Below are 13,022 nucleotides of genomic sequence, written 5' to 3'. Positions count from 1 at the left end.
GTTTGTAGCGAGCAGCTCAGAGACACATTCATGTGGCGGCTGGAGCTCCAGCTTCAAAGAGCCGCTCAGTTTGGTGTGGCTTCACTCACATTCATCACATGAGATTTACACTTTGGTCTCATGGTATGTGTGTAGGTGTGAAGATGGGAGACAGAAATAGATGTGCCACTTCTACAGGTATACAGGTACATATGTATGTATGGATATAAACTGTATGTATGGAAGGACGTCCTGAACCGGGAGCAGTTTCTTAACATGGAGATACGTTCACTGCGTTAAATACAAACAGAGGAAGACGTCTGAAACGGAGCTGTATGATGACGTCTCTGAACCAGTTACACTCAATAAAAGTACCGATACGGTGTTAAAATATTACTTTGGTAAAAGCGAAAGGCCCTCATATGAATAGTACTTTGTAAGAGTAAAAGTCTTAAAGTATCTGACGTCAAAAGTAAAAGTAAAAGTAAATGATACATATATTTACTTGTTTTTATATTTTATCAGAATCTTTTTTTTTTCATTTAAAAATCTTCTACTTTGACTCTGATGCAGCATGTAATCTGTAAAGTAACTAGTAACTAAAGTTATTAAATAAATATAGTGGAGCAAAAAGAAATATACAAAATTTGTGTTTTTAAAATATTAAAAATCAAATCTCATGTTCAGATTCAAACCAACACGCTGGTCCGTCTCTCAGTCCTGTCTGACTTCCTGTATGTGGTCTGTTGGTTCCTACTGAGATTTTAAAACACCTCACATATTTAGTTTCACGTTTCAAACAGCTGCTCACTGTAGTTTCTTAAAGCAAACAGGAGGAAATATTTGTTGGGGGCTATTTTCAGTTGCAAATGAATCCACATGTGGTCTGTAGTGAGTGTTTGTGGCAGCAGGACGGTGTGTGTGTGGGACTGAGTCATAATAAACTGCAGTGTGTGTGTTCAGTGTGGTTCACCGCCGATGTGTTTTATGGCACAGAGGAAGAAGAGATCTCAGACTTGTCAGGAGAAACATTCACTGTTGGCTTCAGGCTCAACATGAAATATAAAATGTCACAGTTTGTTTCTATGAGAGTCTGTGTCGGTGTCGTCTGTGCGCCACCTGAGCGACAGGTAAACCACAGACAGCTGGAACAACCGACACACACAGAGCTGCTGTGGGAATCATCCCTCTGCCATGTTCACACAGTCACACACACACACACACACACACACACACACACACACACACACACAACTCTAAACAGCAACCAATCAGTCACATTTCACACATTTGAACTGTTTTACCACCTCGTGGTTGGTTGCCTCCGCTCCAGTCATGTTGCTGTTCTGAGCTGTGGCATTGAATAAAGGACTGAACAGTTTTGGCAGAATATTATGATGTCACAGTGAAGTTGACCTTTGACCTTTGATGTCATCAATTTATTATTTTATCCTGTTAGACATTTGTCTACTATAGTAAAGTATAGTAACTACTATAGTGATGTATAGTAACTACTATAGTAAAGTATAGTAACTACTATGGTGATGTGTAGTAACTACTATAGTAAAGTATAGTAACTACTATAGTGATGTTTAGCAACTACTATAGTGATGTATAGTAACTACTATAGTAAAGTATAGTAACTACTATGGTGATGTGTAGTAACTACTATAGTAAAGTATAGTAACTACTATAGTGATGTTTAGCAACTACTATAGTGATGTGTAGTTACTACTACAGTATAGTAGCTATTATAGTGATGTGTAGCAACTACTATAGTGATGTGTAGTTACTACTATAGTGATGTGTAGTAACTACTATAGTAAAGTATAGTAACTACTATAGTGATGTGTAGTAACTACTATAGTGATGTGTAGTTACTACTATAGTGATGTGTAGTAACTACTATAGTGATGTGTAGTTACTACTATAGTGATGTGTAGTAACTACTATAGTGATGTGTAGTAACTACTATAGTAAAGTATAGTAACTACTATAGTGATGTGTAGTAACTACTATAGTGATGTGTAGTAACTACTATAGTAAAGTATAGTAACTACTATAGTGATGTGTAGTAACTACTATAGTGATGTGTAGTAACTACTATAGTAAAGTATAGTAACTACTATAGTGATGTGTAGTAACTACTATAGTGATGTGTAGTAACTACTATAGTAAAGTATAGTAACTACTATAGTGATGTGTAGTAACTACTATAGTGATGTGTAGTTACTACTATAGTGATGTGTAGTAACTACTATAGTGATGTGTAGTAACTACTATAGTAAAGTATAGTAACTACTATAGTGATGTGTAGTTACTACTATAGTGATGTGTAGTAACTACTATAGTGATGTGTAGTAACTACTATAGTAAAGTATAGTAACTACTATAGTGATGTGTAGTAACTACTATAGTGATGTGTAGTAACTACTATAGTAATGTGTAGCAACTACTATAGTAAAGTATAGTAACTACTATAGTATAGTAACTACTATAGTGATGTGTGTTAACTACTATAGTGGTGCGTAGCAACTACTATAGTAAAGTATAGTAACTACTATAGTGTTGTGTAGTTACTACTACAGTAATGTGTAGTAACTACTATAGTAAAGTATAGTAACTACTATAGTGACGTGTAGTTACTACTATAGTGATGTGTAGCAACTACTAGTGATGTGTAGTTACTACTATAGTGATGTGTAGTAACTGCTATAGTGATGTGTAGTAACTACTATAGTAAAGTATAGTAACTACTATAGTGATGTGTAGTAACTACTATAGTGATGTGTAGTAACTACTATAGTAAAGTATAGTAACTACTATAGTGATGCGTAGTAACTACTATAGTGATGTGTAGTAACTACTATAGTGATGTGTAGTTACTACTATAGTGATGCGTAGTAACTACTATAGTGATGTGTAGTAACTACTATAGTGATGCGTAGTTAGTACTATAGTGATGTGTAGTAACTACTATAGTGATGTGTATTAACTACTATAGTAAAGTATAGTAACTACTATAGTGATGTGTAGTAACTACTATAGTGATGTGTAGTAACTACTATAGTAAAGTATAGTAACTACTATAGTGATGTGTAGTTACTACTATAGTGATGTGTAGTAACTACTATAGTGATGTGTAGTTACTACTATAGTGATGTGTAGTAACTACTATAGTAAAGTATAGTAACTATAGACAACTGCAGAAAACTGAAACTATAGAATTTTTCTTTTGCTGGAAAAACAAAGTATTTTATTCATCATGACACAGATGAGACGGCCGATTCATTATCAAAACAGCGCAAATATCAAACATTTGTATTTATGAGTCAAAGTTACTTCATTTCCAAAAGTAAATCTTTGAAATACAGGAAGTGACTTTGTGCTCCATTCATTTCAAACATTTACATTAGCTGAAGAAGTTCACTGCAGCATGAAAACTCTTCGTAAGGGACATTTATGCTGAGACATTTTGAACATATGAAAATATATTATTAGTATTTTATTTATTTGTATGATGAACCATTGTGCAGTGAAGTTCTTTAGAGTCAAACTTCTTCATCTTTATTACAGTTACACTTCATAGAAAGGATCCAGTGTGTTGATAATGAGAGTTCACTACAGGTGTCAATCATTATTCTGACTTCCATCATCCCACAGTGACACATGGAATAAACCCAGTGTAATGACACTGATTATATACCGTATGTACAGTATATACGGCTGCTGCACACAACACCTGTCAGTGTATTTAGTATTCTACTTATTAATTAGCATCATTAGTTATTAGTTTCAACCCACAGTTGTACAAATCACACAAGAAAAAAAGCTCAAAATGAGCTGAAGCCATAGAAAAAGTGACAGTAAAATGATTTCACACAGAAAAGTAAAAAGAAAACACACAGCTGCAGAGTTTCATTATAAAAACTTCTCTGAACATCGACGAGATTCTGATCAAATACTCTGAACTCAAGGCAAAATAAGGAGAGCAGCAAAAAATATTGATTACTTTAGATTCATTAAAACTGTTTGACATTAAAGAGTGTTGTAGACCCTTCCGTCCACTAGAGGTCAGTGCTTCTCAAACGTTTTACATTGTGTACCACCTCAGAAAATATTAGGCTCTGCCACCATTGAGACCGACACTAAAACACGGCAGCGTAGGTTGTCCGTATTCAGCTGACTGTAATTCACTGTTTGCTGCTAACATTAGCAGCTGCTGGCACTGCTCTGCGACTACATAGCAGGCTGAAACAAAAATGTTATAGGAAAGACAAGGTTGTTTTAAATCACATTTCAGTTTTTGTATTTTTGTACCAAATTCTGCAGTATTCTGATTGAATTACATGTTTTTAAATGAACTTATTTCATTCTCAAAAAACATTTCTGGGATTCCTCTGAGTACCACGAGAGGGAGCCTGAGTACCAGCAGTGGTCGGTGTACCACAGTTTGAGAGCAGGGGCACGAGAGGACAGAATAGTGACGTTTGCCTTGCCGAGGTACGAAAAGTACATGTGTGTATGAAGCACCAGCAGGGGGCGATAATGACGGGAGCAAAACACAAGCAAAGTCCAGGTCAGGGTTCTTTCACTGGACTCTCCCTCAGGTGACCAGGGTTTGAATCCTTTATGAAGCCAATCAGAAAACTGTCTCTAAGGAACATGGTTCAAGTGAACCTAACCAAGTAGTTTTGAGACCGTGATCATGACAGTGACACGGTGGCCCAGCGGGTCTATAGAATGGTGTCATGATGGTGTGCTTCTGTGGCTAACTGAAGTTAGCATCTGTGTGTCAAACACAAGTTTCTGATCCGTCCAGGTTCTGTTCATCCAGATAATCTTCACAGATGAACGTAAATTAAATGTGTATTAGTAAAAAGCTAATGTTAGGCTACAAACAGACGACATCACAGTCACATGACTTAAATGTCACCACCACTGAGCGTCCAACTAACTGTTTTTAACAGATGAAGCTTTATAATTAAACTGTGGACATTTAATGATGAGTTTATGTTGGAGAACAGATCTGTAGTAACCACACGCCTTATTTCAGGCATCTAAAAACCCATTAACTTAACGAATTCCACCTTATTTTTGAGTTTTAGCACTCCTTCCTGCGGCACGCCTTTATACGATGTGGGGTGGTACCGGTCCAAATGGGATGTCGCCCCCCTCAGACTTCAACCCTGACTGACCTGTTGGTGCTGCTCATGATAACCAAACCTCCTCCTCCACCTCATGTATGCATTTATATTTAAACAACTTCCTGCTGAAGACAAACAATCTCCATTTTGAACATTTGTGAAAAAGTGTTGACAAACTGAATATTAATCAAATGAATAAAGTTTATATTCTGAACTTATTTCAGATGGACGCTCCATCAGCTTCAGTGTTAGGAAGCTACATGGCCTTACTGTCAGTTTATCCCGTCATAAAGAAAACAACTGTAAAACTGTGGATTAATAAATATTCATATATCATCATACAGATGTGTCAACGCTTTTATTTGTAGGTCAATAAACATTATTTGTCAGAACTACTGAGCTGTAGTTGTTCCTGTCCGTCCTTCCTCATCTTTACTGAAACTTCTCACTGACCGTCTTCATCCTGCAGGACGCTTCCTGTTTGCTTCTGTCTGTCTTCACTCCGTCCAGACTTACTGTAACATCATATTGACTGTGAACGAGCTGGAGAAACTGCTGTGATCAGGAAAGAACAAGATAGCAAAGAAGAAGAAGAAGATGACAGTGGAGGAGAGAACAGACTGGATCTGATCCTCTCTGCTGTCTCTTCAGGTGTCTGTGGCGCACTGAGGAGGATGAACTGAATATATTTAAGAGAAAGTTTCTGTGACAGAAGAAGACAAAGACACTTTGGCAGCAGGCTGGTGGATGTGATTCTGTCCGTCTGCTCAGACTGTTCTCAGCTCGCCCTGGATTTAAAGCTGCGTCCTCTCAGATCATCAGACTCTGACGAGGAAGTCGAGGCCGAGGGAGGCGGGGATGTGCAGCGTCTCCAGGCTGAGAGCAGACGGCGTGTACGGGAAGAGGACGGGGAACGTCTGCTTGGTGTCCAAGAGGAGCTGAGGAGGATCGTTTCGGTCCTGGAGTGAGTTCTGGACACACAGGTGAACATGGAGGGTTACACACGTGTGACTCATCAAAACTGATTGTTTCAATCTGTAGTTATTTCCATGTAATCAGATTTTCTCCATTCAGAGTGAGCTGAATGAGCTGTTAGCAGCTCCTGTTTGCAGTTCACACATGGATGTAATAGATTACTTTGATACTGAAGAAAACTTAAAAACAGGGTGATTCTTTTTCCCTTGTGTGTGGAGTCACTGACATTTGTTCTGAATGGACGTCAGAGATGATGATGTCATCAGGAAGTGATGCTTCATGTGTTCACCAACGTGTTTCATGTTTTCGTCAATGTGTTTCATGTGTTCACCAACGTGTTTCATGTTTTCATCAATGTGTTTCATGTGTTCATCAACATGTTTCATGTGTTCGTCAACGTGTTTCATGTGTTCGTCAATGTGTTTGTGTTCATCAACGTGTTTCATGTGTTCGTCAACGTGTTTCATGTGTTCTTCAATGTGTTTCATGTGTTCATCAACGTGTTTCATGTGTTCGTCAAGGTGTTTCATGTGTTCGTCAACGTGTTTCATGTGTTCGTCAACATGTTTCATGTGTTTGTCAACGTGTTTCATGTGTTCATCAACGTGCTTCATGTGTTTGTCAACATCTTTCATGTGTTCATCAGTGTTTCATGTGTTCGTCAACATGTTTCATGTGTTCGTCAATGTGTTTCGTGTGTTCATCAACGTGTTTCATGTGTTCATCAGTGTTTCATGTGTTCGTCAATGTGTTTCATGTGTTCATCAACATGTTTCATGTGTTTGTCAACATCTTTCATGTGTTCATCAGTGTTTCATGTGTTCGTCAACATGTTTCATGTGTTCGTCAATGTGTTTCGTGTGTTCATCAACGTGTTTCATGTGTTCATCAGTGTTTCATGTGTTCGTCAACATGTTTCATGTGTTTGTCAATGTGTTTCATGTGTTCATCAACGTGTTTCATGTGTTTGTCAACATCTTTCATGTGTTCATCAGTGTTTCATGTGCTCGTCAACATGTTTCATGTGTTCGTCAATGTGTTTCGTGTGTTCATCAAAGTGTTTCATGTGTTCATCAGTGTTTCATGTGTTCGTCAATGTGTTTCATGTGTTCATCAACATGTTTCATGTGTTCTCTCGGGAGGTGTTTGAATCTCACCTGAATGGTCCTGATGAACGACACAGTGACTCTCTCTTCAAACTCGTTCAGAGGAGTGTACAGGTTCAAGATCTTCACAATCTGCAACACAGGAAAACACCGATCAATATCAGGTATATTTCAGCCGATATATCTACCTGATCAGCTGACATGTTTTATCACATTGATCAGCTGATATGTGTGATTGATCAGCTGACCTGCTGTGTGGTCAGGCTGGTGCACAGTGAGCAGATGGCCTCGGCGTCCTGAGTTGTCTTCTTCTTGACCTGCAGCAGCTGAGCCGCCTGGATGATCGGCTCCAGAGTGGCAGCAGCGTTACTCTGATACAAGTTGTTTGCTCTGAGCCACTCCTCCATCTGACTGGTGTTGTACCTACACACACACACACACACACACACACACACACACACACACACACACACACACACATGTTGTCGTCAGTGGTGATGTGTCACTGTCTCACTGAACAGATGGTGTGTTGGTGTGTTGGTACCTGAGCTGCATGCCGGTGCTCCACGAGCACACGTCTTTGCGCAGCAGCAGGTTGTTGAGGCTGGTGGCGTTGATGCAGTGGAAGAGCTGTCGGACCACCTGACCCGCGATCTCGGGGTCCAGGCCGTGATCCCTCATGATGCCGTGAAACTGTCCCAGCTGTCGGATCAGGGCCTCCAGAGTGTAGCTGCTGGGCCCACCGGCGTCAGTGTCCATGCTTGACGAACGGTTCCTGTAGCCCATTGGCTTGACCCCTGCCAGGCTGGGGATGCTCTCACTCTCCAACATGGCCGACACTGGAGACAACAAGACGGAGACATCAGGACAGATCAGGGCTGTGTATTAGTCTGACTTTAGGACTCCTCAGATTGAAGAGTGATACTGGTCACAGTCATACATGTTGTGTCTGTCGTCTCTGACCTCGATGGTCACGTTCATATATTAGTGCTTCATCACCGACGCCTTCAGAAGATCCCTGACACTCGATTCTGATGTTCACAGCTCACAGAAAATACTGTGATGTTGTTACGTTACTCATGTTGAGATGAAAGATTACAGCTGCGCTGCTGCACTTCATCATCATCATCATCATCATCATCATCATCATCATCATCATCGTCATCACCAGGTATCTAATCAACAGAATCACACTCCAGAGATTGTTTTCACTTTAAATAGTTCAGATATTCTTTATCTGAGTTTATGATTCGTATCACGAAGCTGCCAATATAACTGTATCATGTGCAGCGTGATATGATGATGTTTTTCTTTGCACATGAGCTCCTCCTACTGTCCATCAGTGGAAAAGCATCATATTCATGATATTCATCAAGGCTCCACTAAGTGTCTTTAATGTTGAGGGTGCTGCTAATGATGACTAGTGATGCAGCTGTGACACATCACCTTAAGAGACCTGCTTTTGGCTGAGGAAGGCATTGTGGGTAGTTGTAGTCCTCAAGTTCCAACATTGACTCTGTGATCACAGTGACTTCATACAAACACTGTCTTAAATTGCCCCCTGGGGACAAATAGTATTATATCAAAAAGTATTTTGACTTGAATTGAGTTGACTCATCCCTCAGGATCGGGTCGGGTAGAACGTCAGGTCGACCGAAGCAGCTGGAGACTTGTTTTAAAACGGAAAAACAACCAAGAAAACGTAAAACGTCTCCATACAGCTCGTCTGCTGTAATCGACGTCTGCAGAAGAGAAGAGATCACAAACTGATCTGAAAAGTCGACACCGTTTATTAAGCTGAAATCTTCACTGTCGCTGCTCTGATAAACGTGTCGACTGCATGTCGAGGGTGTAAACAACGTCTTTAAATCATCTCCAGCTGCTTCAGCTGTTCAGCAGAACGCTGCAACTCTGTTTTACTGTGAAGCTCCAGAGATGTTCTGTGGACCACAAGACTTTGTCTGACTATAACTGAGTTTAATGTTTGGGGGAACTGTTCCTTTAAGTGTTTTGTACCGACTGGTTCTGGTCCAAAACAACCACATGGGCGACCCCTCCTGTCTTGAATATAAACTCACCGATCATTGGCTGTATGATGCCCTCTGCCACCTTAATGAGCTGCTGGTAGATCTGGATGGAGAGGTCACTGAGCACCTGTCGGTACTCTGCCAGGTCGAAGTTCTTCAGACAGTGTTCGTTCTGTTTGCTCGTGTTCTGCGTCATGAACGCCTGAAAGACAAGACGAGGTCACGTTTGTGTGTCTGCTCATCTACAGACTGAAGTGCGTCTCTCTGTGAGTCTCACCTCGTCTCCGCTGTACTGCTTCAGACAGTGCAGCAGACGGCTGGTGTTGGCCAGCCAGAAGGACGCCGTGTCAAAGTCCTCATTGTTCTTCTGCAGACGACATGAAGACGTGTCTTTAATAAGAGGACACGTGTTATTCATGAGACAGGTGGACGTGTGGGGGACACTCACCTTGAGGACCTTCTTGATGGAGTTGATGGTGGAGGTGAGCAGAGCCTCCACCTTCTGGTCGTCGTTGATGTAGTCGGCGTGGCGGATGCACATGAAGAGGATATAAGCTGGCAGACAGGGAACAGTGGCCGACACTGTGCTGGGCCTCATGTCTGAAACACAGACACAGAGCTGCTTCACACACTGTGCTGTTAACTGTAAAATACTTCACTGTACGTTACTGTACTGTTAACTGTAAAATACTTTACTGTACTTTACTGTACTGTTAACTGTAAAATACTTTACTGTACTGTTAACTGTAAAATACTTTACTGTACTTTACTGTACTGTTAACTGTAAAATACTTTACTGTACTGTTAACTGTAAAATACTTTACTGTACGTTACTGTACTGTTAACTGTAAAATACTTTACTGTACTTTACTGTACTGTTAACTGTAAAATACTTTACTGTACTGTTAACTGTAAAATACTTTACTGTACTTTACTGTACTGTTAACTGTAAAATACTTTACTGTACTGTTAACTGTAAAATACTTTACTGTATGTTACTGTACTGTTAACTGTAAAATACTTTACTGTACTTTACTGTACTGTTAACTGTAAAATACTTTACTGTACTGTTAACTGTAAAATACTTTACTGTATGTTACTGTACTGTTAACTGTAAAATACTTTACTGTACTTTACTGTACTGTTAACTGTAAAATACTTTACTGTTCTGTTAACTGTAAAATACTTTACTGTACTTTATTGTACTGTTAACTGTAAAATACTTTACTGCACTGTTAACTGTAAAATACTTCACTGTACTTTACTGTACTGTTAACTGTAAAATACTTTACTGTACTTTACTGTACTGTTAACTGTAAAATACTTTACTGTACTGTTAACTGTAAAATACTTTACTGTACGTTACTGTACTGTTAACTGTAAAATACTTTACTGTACTGTTAACTGTAAAATACTTTACTGTACGTTACTGTACTGTTAACTGTAAAATACTTTACTGTACTGTTAACTGTAAAATACTTTACTGTACTTTACTGTACTGTTAACTGTAAAATACTTTACTGTACTTTACTGTACTGTTAACTGTAAAATACTTTACTGTACTGTTAACTGTAAAATACTTTACTGTACTTTACTGTACTGTTAACTGTAAAATACTTTACTGTACTGTTAACTGTAAAATACTTCACTGTACTTTACTGTACTGAATGTACCTGATTAAACCTGTGTTAAACCTCAGTGTTACTAACGGACCTTCACCGGTGGAGGAGCTTCATCACGTTCAGCTGTGGTCTGAGTGACAGACAGTGGCGGTGAGACTGACCTGTGATCAGAGCTTTGAGCAGCAGGGCTTCGTCCTCCTTGTTGTACTCCAGCATCCCTTCGAAGTCCTTCTCTTTCCTCTGGACGGTGACCTGCCGGATCAGCTCCGGTTTGGACCTGCTGGACTGAGCCGCAGCCATAGAAGCTGCAGAGAGACAGAGACGCTCAGCACCGCTATCATCACAGAGCCGTGCTGCAGATGTGAACGGCTGCTACCTTCTAACTCCTGCACTTTCTTCATGTAGATCCGGAGCTGCTTCTTCAGCTTCCTCTCGTTCTTCTCCAGTTTCTCCACCAGTTCCTTGAGGTCCTGCAAACAGAGAACATGAAAGCATCGTGGTGGACCTGACGTGGTTCTGACGTCTGTGCGTTCAGTGAAGCGGCAGCAGCTGATTCTCTCACCAGGTTGTCGTTGGTGAGCCGCGTGATCTCCTGCTGGACGCTGTACTCCACCTTCGCCTCCGGAGACAGAGACGACATGTAGTTCAGGATCTCCTGCTTCTTCTCGATGTCGTCTCTCAGCAGCTCGATCTGAGTGTGGAGAGCCTCCAGTTCATCTTTGTGCTGCCTGGACTGAGTCTGCAGCTGAGCCTCCAGCAGCCTGAGAGGAGAGGAGACATCACGTTACTCACCAGGAGTGTTAGAAACAGGATGAGCGGACAGTAAAAGGTCCGTCTCATGTCCTCAGAATGAGGTGTGTGTTGTACTAACACTTTATTTGAAGGTGGTATCACTGAGCAAGTGTGTGAAATACCCTCTGAGGTCTCTCAACCAGAGTCCTGCACAGGTCCAGTACCACATGTCTCTGTAGCTAACTAGCTAGCTAGCTAACATCATATTGTTATTTCTGATTTGCACATGACAGTCCTGCATTTTGATGATTTTGATGATCCTCTGAATGATCCAGCAGTACAGTACAGTCCGCTAATATCAGGAGGAGCACGGCTAATGCTAATGTTAGCCTATCAAGCACCGCTAGTGTCCAGGTGATGAGGCAGTACTCTGTGACTTAACTGATAGAGTGAAGCTGTCATACATTGTGAGCGTCTGTGTTTTTCAGTCACATCTGTTCACATTAAGGCCTCTGATGCCGACTGATGACATTGGAGGGTGTCGAAGGTTCGTCTCATCTCACAGGAGGAGAAAAAAGCTGAAACTACGGGACTATCAGACTATCACCTCTGAGCTACAGAGCGGTGTGAGGAGATTTATGTCTTCAGCAGGAACCAACGGACCGCAGACAGGAAGTCAGACTGTATTAAGAGACGTACGAACACGTTGCCGGTTAAAGACAAATATAGTTTGCAGCTGCAGCAGAATCTGTTCACACACAGACTAAAAACACAAAACACAGAATAACGAGCTTCAGTTTTGTTTTTAAAAATGGATTCTGAGGTTTTGTGACCCTCAGAGGCTCCTGTATTTCACACACTCTGTCGGCCCGGTGAGTTAAAGTGTGAGCTGGTATTTTAGAAAAAGAAGAGAAAGTAAAGGAAAGTGAGCAGAACAATGAGAAGCAAACACGCAGAGACCTGGCCACTTGTTTCAGGCCCTGGTAAGCCAAACCCAGCTCTCCATCTTCATTCAAATGACACCAGTCCTGTTGTGTGCTGGAGTCCAGCAGGACACACAGAGGAGGAGGAGGAAGAGGAGGAGGAGGAGGAGGAGGAAGAGGAGGAGGAGGAGGAGGAGGAGGAAGAGGAAGAGGAGGAGGAGGAAGAGGAAGAGGAAGAGGAGGAGGAGGAAGAGAAAAAGCAAAGCAGAATGTGAGGCAGACTGCAGAGAACAGAAACAGACAGAAACTGAAGAGTTAGTCGACACAAAAACACAAAGTCAACCAGAAACATGGCTCCACTTTAAAGGAGCAGTCTGCAGTTTTGGAGAAGAAGTTTTAAGTCAGAAATTGTTATCTTTACAATATTAATGAGGTAATAATAAGGAAAATAAGGTCCCAGAACACTGTCTGAAGCTAGAAAGGTGGCAGGGTCCGCCACAGATAAACAAAG

General features: G+C 40.8%; 1 protein-coding gene across 6 annotated transcripts in view; it reads right to left on the bottom strand.

The window, feature by feature from the left end:
• Positions 1-5,465: 5,465 nt before the first annotated feature.
• myo5b (myosin VB) overlaps positions 5,466-13,022 on the bottom strand; it is a 38,252-nt gene continuing 30,695 nt past the window's right edge. For 3 of the 6 annotated variants that reach the window (XM_084383948.1, XM_084383950.1, XM_084383953.1), the window contains 11 exons: positions 12,549-12,626; positions 11,419-11,617; positions 11,233-11,326; positions 11,018-11,161; positions 9,683-9,834; positions 9,512-9,601; positions 9,286-9,436; positions 7,752-8,046; positions 7,456-7,630; positions 7,259-7,339; positions 5,466-6,097 (listed from right to left, as the gene is read on the bottom strand). In XM_084383948.1, coding sequence (XP_084240074.1) covers positions 5,945-6,097; positions 7,259-7,339; positions 7,456-7,630; positions 7,752-8,046; positions 9,286-9,436; positions 9,512-9,601; positions 9,683-9,834; positions 11,018-11,161; positions 11,233-11,326; positions 11,419-11,617; positions 12,549-12,626 — 1,612 coding nt within the window. In that variant the 3' untranslated portion in view covers positions 5,466-5,944. The remainder of the gene's footprint in view (positions 6,098-7,258; positions 7,340-7,455; positions 7,631-7,751; positions 8,047-9,285; positions 9,437-9,511; positions 9,602-9,682; positions 9,835-11,017; positions 11,162-11,232; positions 11,327-11,418; positions 11,618-12,548; positions 12,627-13,022) is intronic. The other 3 variants (XM_084383949.1, XM_084383951.1, XM_084383952.1) reach the window with 1 other exon arrangement.

Source organism: Pagrus pagrus, assembly GCF_965226575.1.
Source record: "Pagrus pagrus genome assembly, chromosome: 19".
Taxonomy (NCBI): domain Eukaryota; kingdom Metazoa; phylum Chordata; class Actinopteri; order Spariformes; family Sparidae; genus Pagrus; species Pagrus pagrus.
Note: the sequence above shows the minus strand (reverse complement) of the source record. Positions and strands in the feature narration are given on the sequence as shown.